The sequence below is a fragment of the Elephas maximus genome, chromosome 2, assembly GCF_024166365.1.
Source record: "Elephas maximus indicus isolate mEleMax1 chromosome 2, mEleMax1 primary haplotype, whole genome shotgun sequence".
NCBI lineage: Eukaryota > Metazoa > Chordata > Mammalia > Proboscidea > Elephantidae > Elephas > Elephas maximus.
Window position 1 is genome coordinate 6,818,199 of NC_064820.1, and position 15,872 is coordinate 6,834,070.

General features: G+C 44.4%; 1 protein-coding gene across 2 annotated transcripts in view; it reads right to left on the reverse strand.

Annotated features, from left to right (window-relative positions):
- The window catches only part of ICE1 (interactor of little elongation complex ELL subunit 1), an 85,266-nt gene that overhangs the window by 25,102 nt on the left and 44,292 nt on the right, over window positions 1–15,872 (reverse strand). For both annotated transcript variants that reach the window (XM_049860912.1, XM_049860921.1), the window contains 2 exons: window positions 15,419–15,590; window positions 101–261 (listed from right to left, as the gene is read on the reverse strand). In XM_049860912.1, the coding sequence (XP_049716869.1) occupies window positions 101–261; window positions 15,419–15,590 (333 nt within the window). The remainder of the gene's footprint in view (window positions 1–100; window positions 262–15,418; window positions 15,591–15,872) is intronic.

A 15,872-nucleotide genomic window follows, 5' to 3' on the forward strand; every position in this document is an offset into this window, starting at 1 on the left:
TTTTAAATGTCTAGGAGCTAATGCAAAAAACTACAAAAGCAAATAACATTTACGTCAGCTCTCAAAGTATGGCACCATAAGAAATAAACATAAAGCTTACCTTCTCCCAATTGAGAAAAGCTCTCAAACAGTTCAGAACCTCTCCTTTAGCACGTTGCCTGGCAACTAACTGCATGGCTTTATTAATCACTGATTGGGAGATAAATACATCATGCCACATGTTTGCAATAAATAAAGTCAATTTGTCAGACTCAGGAAAATCTAGAAGAAAGAAAAATAAGATGATAAGTCTTCATGTCTGATCAAGTGAAAACTGCATTACAAACTAAGAATACACTGTATTAAGGAACATCATGACAAGTTAGGAGGCATGCCACAACCACAAGGAATGGAAATGGCAGACCACAAGAGGCCCTGGCAGCAGCCATTTCAAAGTCGGCTTTGCTTTATTTGCCCCTTCCCTTCGGTAAACTAATTATATTTTAAACGTAAGTAATACATGAATAACATGTATCTAGACAGACTGATTGATTTGTATGGAAGGAACAATAAAAAAGAAATGAGTGAAAGGAAAGATCCTCTCTCCATACACTCCCACACCCAGTCTTCTGTGATGGTTAAGACTGTGTGCCAACTTAGTTGGGGCCGCAATTCTCAGTGTTTGTATGGGATCACTCCCATGACTGAATCTGCTGTGAGTAGGCAATCAGCTGAAAGGGCATTTCCTTGGAGGTTATGGCCTGCATCCAAACATATGCAGACGTTCTAGTTTTTTTGCTTACTCTGGATCCCATGCCTGCCTCCTGTTCATCTGATCTCCGGTTCTTGGGACTTGAGCTACCAGCTTATCTGCAGACCTTGGGATTCATCGATCTTCACAGCCTGAGAGCGAGAGCCCTGCTCTGTGACTTGCTGATCTTGGGTTCACCAGCCCCGGTGGCTATGTGAAACGAGAGAGGCCTCTATCCTGTACGCAGGCTTGGGACATTCCAGCCTCTACAACTGCGTGAGCCATTTCCTTAATAAAAATCTCTCTCTATACACATTTATACACTTTACCGGTTTTGCTTCTCTAGAGAACCCAGCCTAAGATATTTGTTACCAGGAGTGGTTCCAGAGAAGCAAAACTGTAAGCATGAATTTTCTAAATTGGTCCTCAAGTCTGATTAGTCTTAAAGATGTTGACGACTTTACTTCCAGCAGTGAAGAGGGGACTGCTAATCCATGGAGTGAGGTGGTGATACAATTACGCAAAATATCACCACCGGTAGATCTAGTATTGATGAAAGGCGAGGCTCTGGGTGAACACGTGTGTGATATCTTTCTACAGTTCTGTCAGAAAGAGAAGTGTAAGGAAGCTGGTTGGTTGGTCCTACTTTCACTAGACAAACTGGTGAAAGAAAGAGATGCACTCAGGGCTTCAGAGTCAAAGCTCAAGCGCCTCAGAAACAACCTTAAGGCTTCCACTCGTGCTTTGAAAGAAAGCCTCATCTCTTGTAGCAACAGAACTGAAACTGCTAAAAACCAGACCCAGTGCCTTAATGTGAGAGGGGCTGAATTACAACACCAGCTCAACTGCCACCCTCGAGAGGTGTCTGCAGTTCAAGTGAGGGAACTGATTGGGAAGAAATGGGATCCTGAAACTTGGGATGGGGACATAGGGGCAGATAATCAGGAAGCTGGGGACACTGAGCCCCCAAATTCCATTGACTCACTCCTGCCAGCAGAATCACTCCAATCTGAAGAGATTGCTTCACATTTGTCTGCTAAACCACCCTGCCCAGAAAAACCATCAGCCCCTCCGCTTCCAAATAATGGGATTAGCCCAGCTGCCTCTAAAAAGTGCTTGCCCGAGTCATTGCCCAGAAAAACCATTAGCCCCTCCACTCCCAAATAACGGGATTAGCCCAGCTGCCTCTAAAAAGTGCATGCCCGAGTCATTGCCTGGCGCATCACCTGAGGCAGATGCTTCACAAGACAATGCTGACTTTTCTCAAAACAATTCCACATTACCAATTCTGGCTTCTAGGCCTATAATTAGATGTTAAGTCCCAGCGAGCCCCAAAAGGTAAAGCACAAAGTGTGACCCAGGAGGAGGTATGCTACACTCCAAAAGAACGACTTGAATTTTCTAATACATACAGACAGGAACCTGGGGACTATGTGTGGGAATGGCTATTAAGGGTGTGTGATAATGGTGCCAGCAACATAAGGATGGGTCAGCCTGAGCTTATTGATATGGGTCCACTAAGCACAGGTTCTTCATTCAGTGTTTCAGCTCGAAAGGTTAGGAAAGGACCTAACTGTTTGTTTGGCTGGGTTGATGAAGCGTGGATTATGAGGTGGCCTACACTAAATCAAGTTGAAGTACCAGACCTGCCTTGGTATACTACAGAAGAAGGTATCCAAAGGCTGAGGGAAACTGGCATATCACAGTGGATTTATCAGGTTAGGCCACTGACCCGTGCATGGAGTGTCCAGAGGACACACCTTTTACAACAACTGCGAGGAACAAATTTGTGACGGGAGCTCCAGCATTTTGAAGACTGCTGTAATTGTCATTTTATGTAAATCAGATTTGACAGTGGTAACTGGCCTAACTGAATTAAGACCCCCTAACTACAACGAAAAAAAAAAAAAAAAAAATTTTTTTTTTTTTTTTTTTTTTTAACTACAACGGGCTGATTGGACCACGTGGTAGTAGGGGCCAAGTGGTGGCACTCAATTGACAAAGCTAAGGTTGGCATGGTTACAGCAATGGACAGCAGAGTCAAAGCAGTAATCACAACAGTCTGACTCATACGGACTTACGGCGTCGGCCACTGAGTCGTGGTGTCCCTAGGAGTGAATACACAGAAAATCTACTAAATATTTACTTGATCTGTACAAGCAGATGAATTCTAGGTCAGGTGAACCGCAGTCTAACTCGAATTGCCAGAACAGAGAGTCATGGTCCCTCAGTCAACTCCCAGACTTGAGTTTAAAGACTCACAACCCCCTGAATGAAGGGGGGCCGGGTCCCCTGGAGGAAGGACTCCAATACACTGCCCAGAATTTTTACTGTTCATCTTTCTCGCAGCCTTCCCCAAAGGGATCTACGGCCTTTTATGAGAGTGACTGTTCACTAGGGAAAAGGAAATAATCAAACTTTTCAGGGATTACTGGACACTGGCTCTGAACTAATTCCAGGAGACCTGAAATGTCACTGTGGCCCAGAGTGGGGGCATATGGAGGTCAGGTTACTAATGGAGTCTTAGCTCATGTCAGTCTCACAGTAGGTCCAGTGGGTCTTGGAACAAATCTTGTAGTGATTTCCCCAGTTCCAGAATGCATAATTGGAATAGATACACTCAGCAACTGGAAGAACTCCCACATTGGATCCCTGACAAATGAAGTAAGGGCTATTATGGTAGGAAAAGCCAAGTGGAAGCCATTAGAACTGCCTCTACCTAGGAAAATAGTAAACCAAAAGCAATACTGTATTCCTCAAGGGATTGCAGAGATTACTGCCAACATCAAGGACTTGAAGGATGCAGGGTGGTGGTTCCCACAACATCCTCATTCAACTCGCCTATTTGGCCTGTGCAAAGAACAGATGGATCCTGGAGAAAGACAGTGGATTACTGGAAACTTAACCAGGAGGTGACTCCAACTGCAGCTGCTGTTCCAGATGTAGGTTCATTGCTTGAGCAGATCAGCACCCCTCCTGGTATCTGGCGTGCAGCTATCCATCTGCCTGATGCCCCATTCTCCACACCTGTTTCAAAGGACCATCAGAAGCAGTTTGCCCTCAGCTGACAAGGCCAAAAATACGCCTTTACTTGCCTACCTCAGGGCTATGACGACTCTCCAGCCCTATATCATAATTTAGTCTGAAGGGACCTTGATCGCTCTTCCCTTCCACAGGATGTCATGCTGGCCCATTATACTGATGACATTATGCTGACTGGACCTAGTAAGGAAGAAGTGTCAGTGACTCTGGACTGATCAGGAAAACATTTGAGTGCTAGGGAGTGGGAAATTAATCCCACAAAAATTCAGTAGCCTTCCACCTCAGTGAAATTTCTAGGGGTCCAGTGGTGTGGGGCGTGTCAAGACGTTCCTTCTGAAGTGAAGGATAAGTTACTGCAACTGGCTGCTCCCACAACTAAAAAGGAGGCACAATGTCTAGTGCACCGCTTCGGATTTTGGAGGCAACATATCCCTCATTTGGGTGTGCTACTTCAGCCTATTTATCAAGTGACTCGAAAAGCTGCTTGTTTTGAGTGGGCTCCAGAACAAGAGAAGGCTCTGCAACAGGTTCAGGCTGCTGTGCAAGCCGCTCTGCCACTTGGGCCGTATGATCCAGCTGATCTGATGGTACCTCAAGTGACAGTGGCAGATAGAGACGCTGCTTGGGGTCTTTGGCTGGTCCCTATAGCAGAATCACAGTGCGGACCCTTAGGACTTTGGAGCAAAGCCCTGCCATCCTCTGCAGATAACTACTCTCCTTTTGAGAAATAGTTTTTGGCTTATTACCGGGCCTTAGTAGAGATTGAATGCTTAATCGTGGGATACCAAATCACCCTGCAGCCTGAACTGGGTGTTGTCTGATCTACAGTCATGAAGTTGGATGTGCACAGCAGCACTCAATCATTAAATGGAAGTGGTATATACGAGATCCGGCCTGAGCAAGACCTGAAGGCACAAGTAAGCTGCATGAGGAAGCAGCCCAAATGCCCCTGGTCTCCACTCCCACCACATTACCTTCTATCTCCCAGTCTGCACCTATGGCCTCACGGGGACTTCCTTATGATCAGCTGATTGAAGAGAAAACCTGTGCTCGGTTTACAGATGGTTCTGTCTGATATGCAGGCACCACTCAAAAGAGGACATCTGCAGCACTACAGCCCCTTTCTGGGCCTCCCTGAAGGACCCTGAAATCCTCCCAGTGGGCGAACTTCAAGCAGTGAACCTGGATATTCACTTTGCTTGGAAGGAAAAATTGCCAGATGGGCGACTGTAGACTGACTGATTCATGGGCTGTGGTGAATGGCTTCGCTGTCTGGTCAGGGACATGGAAGGGACATGATTAGAAAATTGGAGACAAGGATTTATGAGGAAGAGGTATGCGGACAGACCTCTCTAAATGGGACAAGGAAGTGAAGATACTCGAGTCTCACGTGACTGCTCACCAAAGGGTGTCCTCAGCAGAGGATGATTTTAACATGAAGTGGATAAACGACGCATTCAGTGGAAACCAGTCATCCTCTTTCCCCAGCTACTCCCATCATTACTCAATAGGCTCATGAGCAAAGTGAATACGGTGGCAGGGATGGAGTTTACACATGGGCCCACAACATGGACTTCCACTCACCAAGGCCCACTTGGCTACAGCCCAATCTGCCAGCAGCAGAGACCACCACTAAGTCCCTGATATGGCACTATCCCTCAAGGTGATTACCCAGCAACTTGGTGGCAAGTTGATTACACTAGACCTCTTCCATCATGGACAGGGCTACGTATTGTCCCTACTGGAATAGACACTTACTCTGGATATGGATTTGCATTCCCTACACGCAATGCTTCTGCCAAAACTACCACCTGTGGACCAAAAGAATGCCTTATCCACTGTTACAGTATCCCACATATAGCACTGCCTCAGATCAAGTGACTCACTTCATAGCAAATGAAGTGTGGCAGCGGGTCCACGCTCATGGAATTCACTGGTCTTACCATATTCCCATCATCCTGAAGCAGCTGCCTTGGCTGAATGATGGAATGGCCTTCTAATGACACATTACAGTGCCAGCTAGGTGACAATACTTTGCAGGGTTGCAGCAATGTTCTCCAGGAGGCTGTATATGCTCTAAATCAGCGTCCAGTAAATGGTGCTCTTTCTCCGACAGCCAGGATTCATGCGTGCAGGAATCAAGGGGTGGAAATGAAAGCGGCAACACTCACTATTACCCCTAGTGACCCACTCGAAATATTTTTGCTTCCTGTCCCTGCAACGTTATGCTCTGCAGGTCTAGAAGTCTTAGTTTCAAAGGGAGGAATGCTCCCACCTGGAGACACATCACTGATTCCACTGAACTAGAAGCTAAGAATGTCACCTGGTCACTTTGGGCTCCTTATGCCTCTGGATCAACAGGCAAAGAAGTGAGTTACCCTACTGGCTGGTGTGACTGATCTTGATTACCAATGGGAAATCGGATCGATACTACATAATAGAGGTAAAAAGAGTATGTCTGGAATGCAGGAGATCCCTTAGGGCATCTCTTAGTACTACCATGTCCTGTGATTAAAGTCAATGGAAAACTAGAGCAACTCAATTCCAATATGACTACTAATGGCCCAGACCCTTCAGGAATGAAGGTTAGGGTCATCCCACCAGGCAAAGAACCACGATGAGCTGAGGCACTTCCTGAAGGTGCAGGGAATACAGAATGAGGTAGTTCTAAATACCAGCTATGGCCATGTGCCAAGTTGCAGAAACGAGGACTGTAATTGTTATGAGTATTTCTGCTTTGTATGTGTGCATCAGATATTTTTGTTTTCTTCAGTTATAAAATGTAAGATGTAAACTGGGCTAGTGCATTTTCAGCTGTACGCATGTTAGTTGTATCATATTAGGAGCAAGTATGACTTTATAACTGTCTTCATTCAGAGATGATGTATGGTTTAGGGAGATGTGTACATGTGCCAAGTTGACAAGGGGTGGACTGTGATGGCTAAGATTGTGTGTCACCTTGGCTGGGCCATGATTCTCAGTGTTTGTTTGTGGTCACTCCCATGATTGAATCTGCCATGAGCAGCCAATCAGTTGAAAGGGAATTTCCTTGGAGATGTAGACTGAATCCAAATATAAGTGGATGTTATGGTTTTTTCACTCCTCTAGATCCTGTAGCTGCCTCCTGTTCATCTGACCTCCAGCTCTTGGGACTTGAGCTACCAGTTTATCTGCAGACCTTGGGAATCATTGATCTTCACAGCCTGAGAGCGGGAACCCTGCTGTCCTACCTGCCCATCTTGGGTTTGCCAGCCCCTGAGGCTACATGAATCGAGAGAAGCCTCTATCCTGATCCATGGACTCGGGACATTCCAGCCTCTACAACTGCATGAGCCATTTCCTTGACATAAATCTCTCTCTCCCCATATATTTTTCTATGTTTTACTGGTTTTGCTTCTCTAGAGAGCCCAGCCTGAGATGGTAGGGGTCATAACGGGCCTTTTTATGCACTTACACAGACAGAACTTAATCGGAGAACTCAAGGTTTTTGATGTGAAGATAAATATATTTTTAAAATTCTGGGTAGCAATCCTATTGTTCCAAATAGCTTCTCCCATATTGCAGCTTGTCTTTTGATTTTTTTAAATCAACTTAATAAAGGCATAGCTTACATGCAATAAAACACTCATTTTAAGTCTATAGTTGAATGGATTTGAAAGAGTACACCCACGTGACCACCAGCACCATCAATGCAGAGAGCATTTCCATCACCCTAAAAAGATCCCTCGGTTGGACCCCTCCTCAGATTCAGACAACCCAATCTGCTCACTGTTTTATAACAAACTTGCCTTTCTATTACTTCATGAATGGGGTCACAGAGTGTGCTCTTCTCAGCCTGGAATCACTCTGCATGCTTGGACAGTTACCGATGCTGCCGCAGGTGTCCCCAGAGCTTCCTTTCGCACTGCTGAGCAGTGTTCAATTGTTGGGATACATTACAATTTGCTTTCCATTCCTGAGTCATTTCTTTCCAGGTGATGGACATTTGTTCCCAGGTTTATTAGCTACCATGAGTTAAGAAGCTATGAGTATTTATATAGTAGTCTGCGTGGGTATGTCTTCATTTCTGTTGGATAAGAACCTAGGAGTGGAACTGATGGATCATATGATAAATGGTGTCTTAATTGTATATAAACTGTCAATGTGCTGTCCAGCGTGGCTGTTATCAGTTGACAGATGTGTCAGCAACGTATGAGAGTTCAAGCTGTTCTAATACTCGCCAATGCTTATTATTTACAGTCATTTTTATTTCACCTATTAAGAGAACTGGTGGTGCAGTGTTAAAAGTAATTGATTGCTAAATGAAAGGTTGGCAGTTCAAAACCAACAGCAGCTACACGGGAGAAATATATGGCATTCTGCTTGCAGTGAGACTTAGAGCCTTGGAAACCCTACAGAGTTGCTATGAGGCAGAACAGACTCAATGGCACTGGATTTGGTTTTTTGGGACAGGGTGCAGGGTGGTATCACTGTGGATTTAATTTGCATTTCCTTAATGACAACCACTGCCACATCGCCATTTTTTTTCTCTTTATTTTCTTTCCCTGTCCCACCTAGCCACGTAGTGTACCTCCTCTCCCTTCCCACCAGCCCTTGAGTCTGCCCTGCCCCAATCAGGTAGGCAGTTTTCATTTATTTTTTTTTTTATAATTTTTTTTTCTTTGTGTCTTTTATTTCTCCCTCCCACCTAGCCCTGTATGTTACCTCCCCACCTTCCAGCTGGACCCTGCTGCACCGTTGCAAGTAGATAGCCATCAGCATACCAGTCTGCTGCTGCCCTGGGTCCACCTCAACCCCATCTGCAAGCCACACAACGTTGCCAATGTTTTTTCCTCTTTAATCTCTTTATTTTCCTTCTCTCTCTCGCTTAGCCCAGTATGTCACTTCCTCCCCCTCCTTTCCTGATGGTTCCTGGGTCCAACCTGCTCTCACTGGCCGAACCCCACGTAGACACTATTTTTTTAAATTTTTGCCCTTTTTTCATCTTTTCTTACTTTCTTTTCTTTCTCCCTCCCACTTACCCCGTATGCCACCTTCCCTATCTTCTTGCCAGGCCCGACTGTGCTGCCACAGCTAGATGTCACAGACATGCTGTTGCTCCAGGCCTGTCATGCCCTCACCTGCTAGCTCCCACCATGCGACCATCTTTTTTCTCTCTTTGTTTTCTTTCTCCTTCCCACCTAGCCCTGTAGGACACCTCGCCCCCTCCCTAAAGGCCCCAGTCATGGTGCCACGGATAGAGAACACCACCTACTGCTGTCTCAGGTCAACCCCATCCAACCGCACACCACCATTTACTTTTTCTACTTTTTTATCTTTTCTTTCTACCTCCCACCTGGCCCCATATGCCACAGTTCCCCCTTTTCTCCAGCTCCTAGGTCTGCCATGCCCCCACTAACAAGCTACTTTTTTTCTCATTCCCCCCCACCTAGTGTACACCACTCACCCTTCCCACCAGCCACCAACATGCCGCCATGTCTAGGCATCCCCTGAGCTCACACCTGCAGCTGCAACTATACACACAGACCTCGCCAGATGGAGTACACAGGTATCAAATCGACTACATCTGTGGAAAAAGACAATGGAAAAGCTCAATATCATCAGCCAGAACAAGGCCAGGGGCCGAATGGGTATCAGACCATCAATTACTCATACGTAAGTTGGAACTTAAGAAAATTAGAACTAGTGCACAAAAGCCAAAGTACAACCTTGGGTATACGCCAACCTAAATTTAGAGACCTTCTCAAGGATAGATTTGATGCACTGAACACTAATGATAGAAGACCAAAGGAGCTGTGGAATGGCATCATGGACATCATACATAAAGCAAGCAAGAGGTCATTAAAAAGACAGAAGAGAAAGAAAAGACCTAAATGGATGTCAGAAGAGACTCAAACTTGTTCTTGAATATCGAGTCGCTAAAGTAAAAGGAAAAAATAATGAGGTAAAAGAGCTGAACAGAAGATTTCAAAGGGCAACTCGAGAAGACAAAGTAAAGTATTATGATGACATGTGCAATGACCTGGAGCTAGAAAACAAAAAGAGAAGAACACGCTCTGCATTTCTCGAGCTGAAAGAACTGAAGAAAAAACTCAAGCCTCAAGTTGCAATACTGAAGGATTCTGCAGGGAAAATATTAAATGACACAGGAAGCATCAAAAGAAGCTGGAAGGAATACACAGAGACACTATATCAAAAAGAACTGTTCAACGCTCAACCATTTCAGGAGGTAACATATAATCAGGAACCAATGGTACTGGGGGAAGAGGCCCAAGCTGCACTGAAGGCACTGGCAAAAAAAAGACTCCAGGAATTGACAGAATACCAATTGAGATGATTCAACAAACTGATGCAGCACTGGAAGTACTCACTCCTCTATGCCAAGGAATTTGGAAGACAGCTTCCTGGCCAACTGACTGGAAGAGATCCATATTTATGCCTATTCCCAAGAAAGGTGATCCAACCAAATGCAGAAATTATTGAACAATATCATTAATATCACATGCAAGCAAAATTTTGTTGAAGATCTTCCAAAAGCAGATGCAGCAGTATATCGACAGGGGAACTGTCAGAAATTCAAGCCGGATTTAGAAGAGTACACGGATCCAGGGATATCATTTCTGATATCAGATGGATGCTGGCTGAAAGCAGAGTACCAGAAAGATGTTTACCTGTGTTTTATTGATTATACTAAGGCATTTGACTGTGCGGATCACAAAAAATTATAGATACCATCGAGGAGGATGGGAATTCTGGAACACTTAATTGTGCTCATGAGGAATCTGTACGTGGATCAATACGCAACCGTTTGAACAGAACAAGGGAATACCACATGGTTTAAGGTCAGGAATGGTGTGTGTCAGGATTGTATCCTTTCACCATACCTATTCAATCTGTATGCTGAGCAAATAATCCGAGAAGCTGGACTATGAAAAAGAACGGGGCATCAGGATTGGAGTAAGCTCATGAACAACCTGCATTATGCAGATGATAGAACCTTGCTTACTGAAAGTGAAGAGGACTTGAAGGACTTACTGATGAAGATCAAAGACCACAGCCTTCAGTACGGATTACACCTCAACATAAAGAAAACAAAAATACTCACAATTGGACCAACAAGCAACATCTTGATAAACTGGGAAATGACTGAGGTTGTCAAGGATTTCATTTAACTTGGATCCACAATAAACACCCTGAAGCAGCAGTCAAGAAATCAAAACACAGATTGCTTTGGGCAAACTGGCTGCAAAAGATCTCTTTAAAGTGTTGAAATGCAAAGATGTCAACTTAAGGACTAAGGTATACCTGACCAAAGAAGAATTGACGCCTTTGAACTGCGGTGTTGGGGAAGATACTGAATACACCATGGACTGCAGAAAGAATGAACAAGTCTGTCTTGGAAGAAGTGCAGCCGGAATGCACCTTAGAACCAAGGGTGATGACACTATGACACTATGTCTCAGATACTTTGGACATATTATCAGGAGGGATCAATCCCTGGAGAAGGACATCATGCTTGGTAAAATAGACAGTCCACGAAAAAGAAGACCCTTAACAAGATGGACTGACACATTGGCTGCAACAATCGGTTCAGGCACAGCAACAATTCTGAGTGCGGTACAGGCCAGGCAGCGTTTTGTTCTGTTGTGCACAGGGTTGCTATGAGTTGGAACTGACTCAACGGCACTTAACAGCAACATACACTACTTCAACACTTCAATAACAAAAAGACAATCCAATTAAAAAATGGGCAAGGCAGATGAACAGACACTTCACCATTCAGCATCTAACAGGCACTTGGGGAAATCCTTGCGATCATTAGACATTAGAGAAATGCAAACCAAAGTTACAATGAGATAGCATCTCACCCTGACATTACTGGCACTAAAAAAAAAAAAAAAAAACAGAAAATAACAAATGTTGGAGAGGCTGCAGGGCAACGGAACCTATGAAGCACTGCTGGTGGGAATGTATAGTGGTACAATCACTACGTAAAGCGAAATGGCACCTCCTTAAAAAGCTAGAAATAGAAATTCCGTATGAACCAACAATTCTACTCCTAGGAATTTATCCTAGAGAAATAAGAGCCATCACATAAATAGTCATATGCACACCCATATTTACTTCAGCATTATACACAATAGCAAAACATGGAAACAACCTAAGTGTACACCAACAGAGAAATGGATAAACAAATTGTGGTACATACACACAATGGAATACTTCACAACAATAAAGAACAATGATGACTCTGAGAAACACTGCACAACAGGGATGAATCTGGAGGGCATTATGCTGAGTGAAATAAGTCAATCACAAAAGGACAAATATTGTATGAGATCACTCTTTCAAAAACCCAAGAAAAGGTTTGCTGTTGTTGTTGTTGTTGGGTGCTGTTGAGTTGGCTCCTACTCATAGCGACCCCATGAAAAGGTTTCTACACAGAACGGCAACAACAAAAAAACAAAACAATCTTTGATGGTTACGAGGGAGTGGAGGGCTGAGGAGTGGAAGTCACTAATTAGATAGTAGACAAGTTGTTAACTCTGGTGAAGGGAACGATAAAACAATATGTTGGGGAAGTCAGCACCATTTGAACAAAGTAAAGTCATAGAAGCTTCATACCAAAACCAACATATTGAGGGATGGAATTACTGGGGCTTCGGGCTGGGGACCAAGGTCTTGGGGTGTATCTGGGTCAACTGGCATAATGTAGTTCATACAGAAAATGTTCTACATCCTAATTTGTTGAGTAGTGTCTGGGGTATTAACAGCTTGTGAGCAGCCATCTAAAATTCATCTATTGATCCCATCACCTTTGGAGCAAAGAAAAATGAAGAAAGCAAAGAAACAGGGAAAGTATTCGTCCAAAGGACTAACGGGCCACATGAACCACAGCTTCCACCAGCCTGAGCCCGGAAGAGCTCGATGGTGCTGGCTACCACCACCAACTCTCTGAAGGGATCACCAACAGAGGGTCCCAAAGGGAGCGGGATGAAAATGTATAAAATTCAAATTCACAAAAAAAGACCAGACTTACTGGCCTGACAGAGGCTCAAGGAACCTCAAGATTATGGCCCCTGTATACCCTGCTAACTCAAAAGTGAATCCACTCCCAAAGTCTACCTTTCAGCCAAAGATTAGACAGGCCTATAAAAACAAACAATAACACACGTGAGGAACAGGTGTGTTAGTTTAATCAAGTACTTGAGACCAAATGGGCAACACCTGCCCAAAAGCAAAAATGAGACGGTAGGAAGGGACAGGAAAACTGGGCAAACGGACATGGAGAACCTGGGTGTGAAGGATGGGGGACAGAGCTGACACATCGTGGCGATTGCAACCAATGTCACAAAACAATTTGTGTATAAATTTTTGAATAAGGGAAAAAAATGAAAAGAAAGCTGAGTAAGGGATGCAGAATGACTAAATAGTATATGAAGTGACAGACTGAACCATCATAAAAGCTGAGGAAAAAAAGCATTGAGGGAGAAAAACCTGCACGCAAAGGCCTGAGATGGGAATGAGCTTGTTGTGTTTGAGGAAGACCAAGAAAGCCAGTGTGATCTCAGCAGAGTAAATGTACCTCCACGTTCCGCTACCACTGGGAAAGCTACACTGACCCGTGGGGTTTATTAACGCATGTCAGCCCCGCTAGATGGTAGCACTTGCATCTGGTTTTGGTCACCACTGAGCCCCGAGCATTGAGCCCCGAGCATTGAGCATGTTCTCCACAACTACTTACTGAATAAATGAGTGAGTTAAACGGTAAACAAAGAAATGAAGTGGGCAGCTACAACCTCAGCAGCTTCATTCACGACACTGAAAGTGATGGACATAGTCAATGATCCTGATCTATTAGCCCCACAGATGTTATAGTAATAAAACATAAATCCCTGTAATCTAGATGGATGAGACTTTCAGATACAACAGGACACTGCATTTGTATGCTGCCTGACTGTTTAAAAGGCTTTCACTGACTATTTGAAACAATGATGGCTGACTCCTAATCTGATCTACTGGTAGAGGCTGGACATGAGTGGTAAAGGGAAAAGATAAAGAAAAAACAACTCTCATGCCACCTGTCTTAGTCATCTAGTGCTGCTACAACAGAATACCACAAGTGGATGGCTTTAACGAACAGAAGTTTATTCTCTCAGTCTACGAGGCTAGACATCCGAATTCAGGGTGCCAGCTTCAGGGGAAGGTTTTCTCTGTCAGCTCTGTGGAAAAGTCCTTGTCATCAATCTTCCCCTGGTCTAGGAGCTTCTCAGCACAGGGACCCCAGGCCCAAAGGACATGCTCCGCTCCTGGTTCTTCAATCTTTGTACCATGAGGTTTCCCTGTCTTTCTGCTCACTTCTCTTTTTTATATCACAAAAGAAATTGACTCAAGATACAAAGATTGACTCAAGGTACAACCTAATCTTGAAGATTTGAATCCTGCGTCATTACTATAAACCAAAAAAAAAAACCAAACCCAGAGCTGTCAAGTCGATTCCGACTCATAGCAACCCTGGTGGGGTAGTGGTTAAGTGCTACGGCTACTAACCAAAGGGTCGGCAGTTCAAATCCACCAGGGGCTCCTTGGAAACTCTATGGGGCAGTTCTACTCTGTCCTATAGGGTCGCTATGAGCCACGTCATTAAATAATTGCCTCTAATTCTGTCTCTGGAAACCCTGGTGGTGCAGTGGTTAAGTGCTATGGCTGCTAACCAAAAGGTCGGCAGTTTGAATCCACCAGCAGCTCCTTGGAAACTCTACGGGGCAGCTCTACTGTCCTATAGGGTCGCTGTAAGTCGGAATTGGCTCGACAGCAAAGGGTTTGGTTTTTGCTTTTTTTTAAATCCTGCCTTGTTAACATCATGGAAGCAGGATTTACAACACATAGGAAAATCATATCAGATGACAAAATGGTGGCAATCACATGATACTGGGAATCATGGCCTAGCCAAGTTGACACACAATTTTGGGGGACACAATTCAATCTGTAACGCCACTTATCGCCTTTTCATCTCTTTCTGATCTTCTACCTTTCCTGAGCTTCTCAATTCATCTCTTAGGCTCCACCCTTTCCAGCTCGTGATACAGTGGCTTGGCTTGTCATCTGCTTTAACAGCATCCCCTCGTGTTGTGTCGAGCATATCAGATTCTGAGGAGCCTGGGTGGCTCGAGCAGTTTGCACTAACCTAAGGGTTGGCTGTCTGAACTCGCCCAGCAGCTCTGCGGAAGAAAGGCCTGGTGAACTGCTTCCATAAAGATCACAGCCAAAGACACCTAAGGAGCAATCCTACTCTGTCACACACGGGGTTGCCAGGAGTTTGAATCAACTCAATGGCAACTAACAACAACAGCTTCTAAAGCAGCTCCACAGGAATACAGCAAATATACAGTAAAGAGATGTACGCGCCTATATCCAAGCAGAGAGTGCACGTGCTGACTCCAGTCAGATGAAGCTGGGTAAATTCTCCTACTAAAAGTCAGGTATAGCTAAGCTATTCATGCCCTCTACTAAATGGGTAAAACATAAAATTATTTTAAAAAGATACAGAGTGATCTTTGTTGAAAATACAGACCCAAGTATGAGGTTTAAGTTAAAAAAAAAAAAAACTATCTTCAACACAAAAACACCACAATCTAAACATACCTTCCTTAAGTATGCTGTAGCAAAACAGGCGAGCTCTTTCCAGGTCTCCGAGTTGGCGACAAATCCCCACATACACTCTGCAGAGGGCATGGATGTAATTGTGATCTTCTGTGGATGTCTTCTGAACGTTCAGTTCTGAGAGGATGGAGTGAAGCAGGCACTCTGCCAGATGCTGGATTGAAAAAAAAAAAAAAAAGAGAACAGGTAATGTGTACTGGCATTTTACTTTAGTCTCCCTAAGAACAGCTAACATTTAAGTGAGTATCCACTGGAAAAATAAAACTTACACTGCATCAGGACACAGACCCCAGTGACAAGCGTGGTAACAACTGTGAATCTGGTGTGTGACAAGACTCCTGGGTATAAGCAGTCCCGTACCTGCATGTCTCCTGTCGTCACTGATGCTGCAAACACCACACGGTACATCTGAACGTGCCTGTCGGCCTACTGTTAC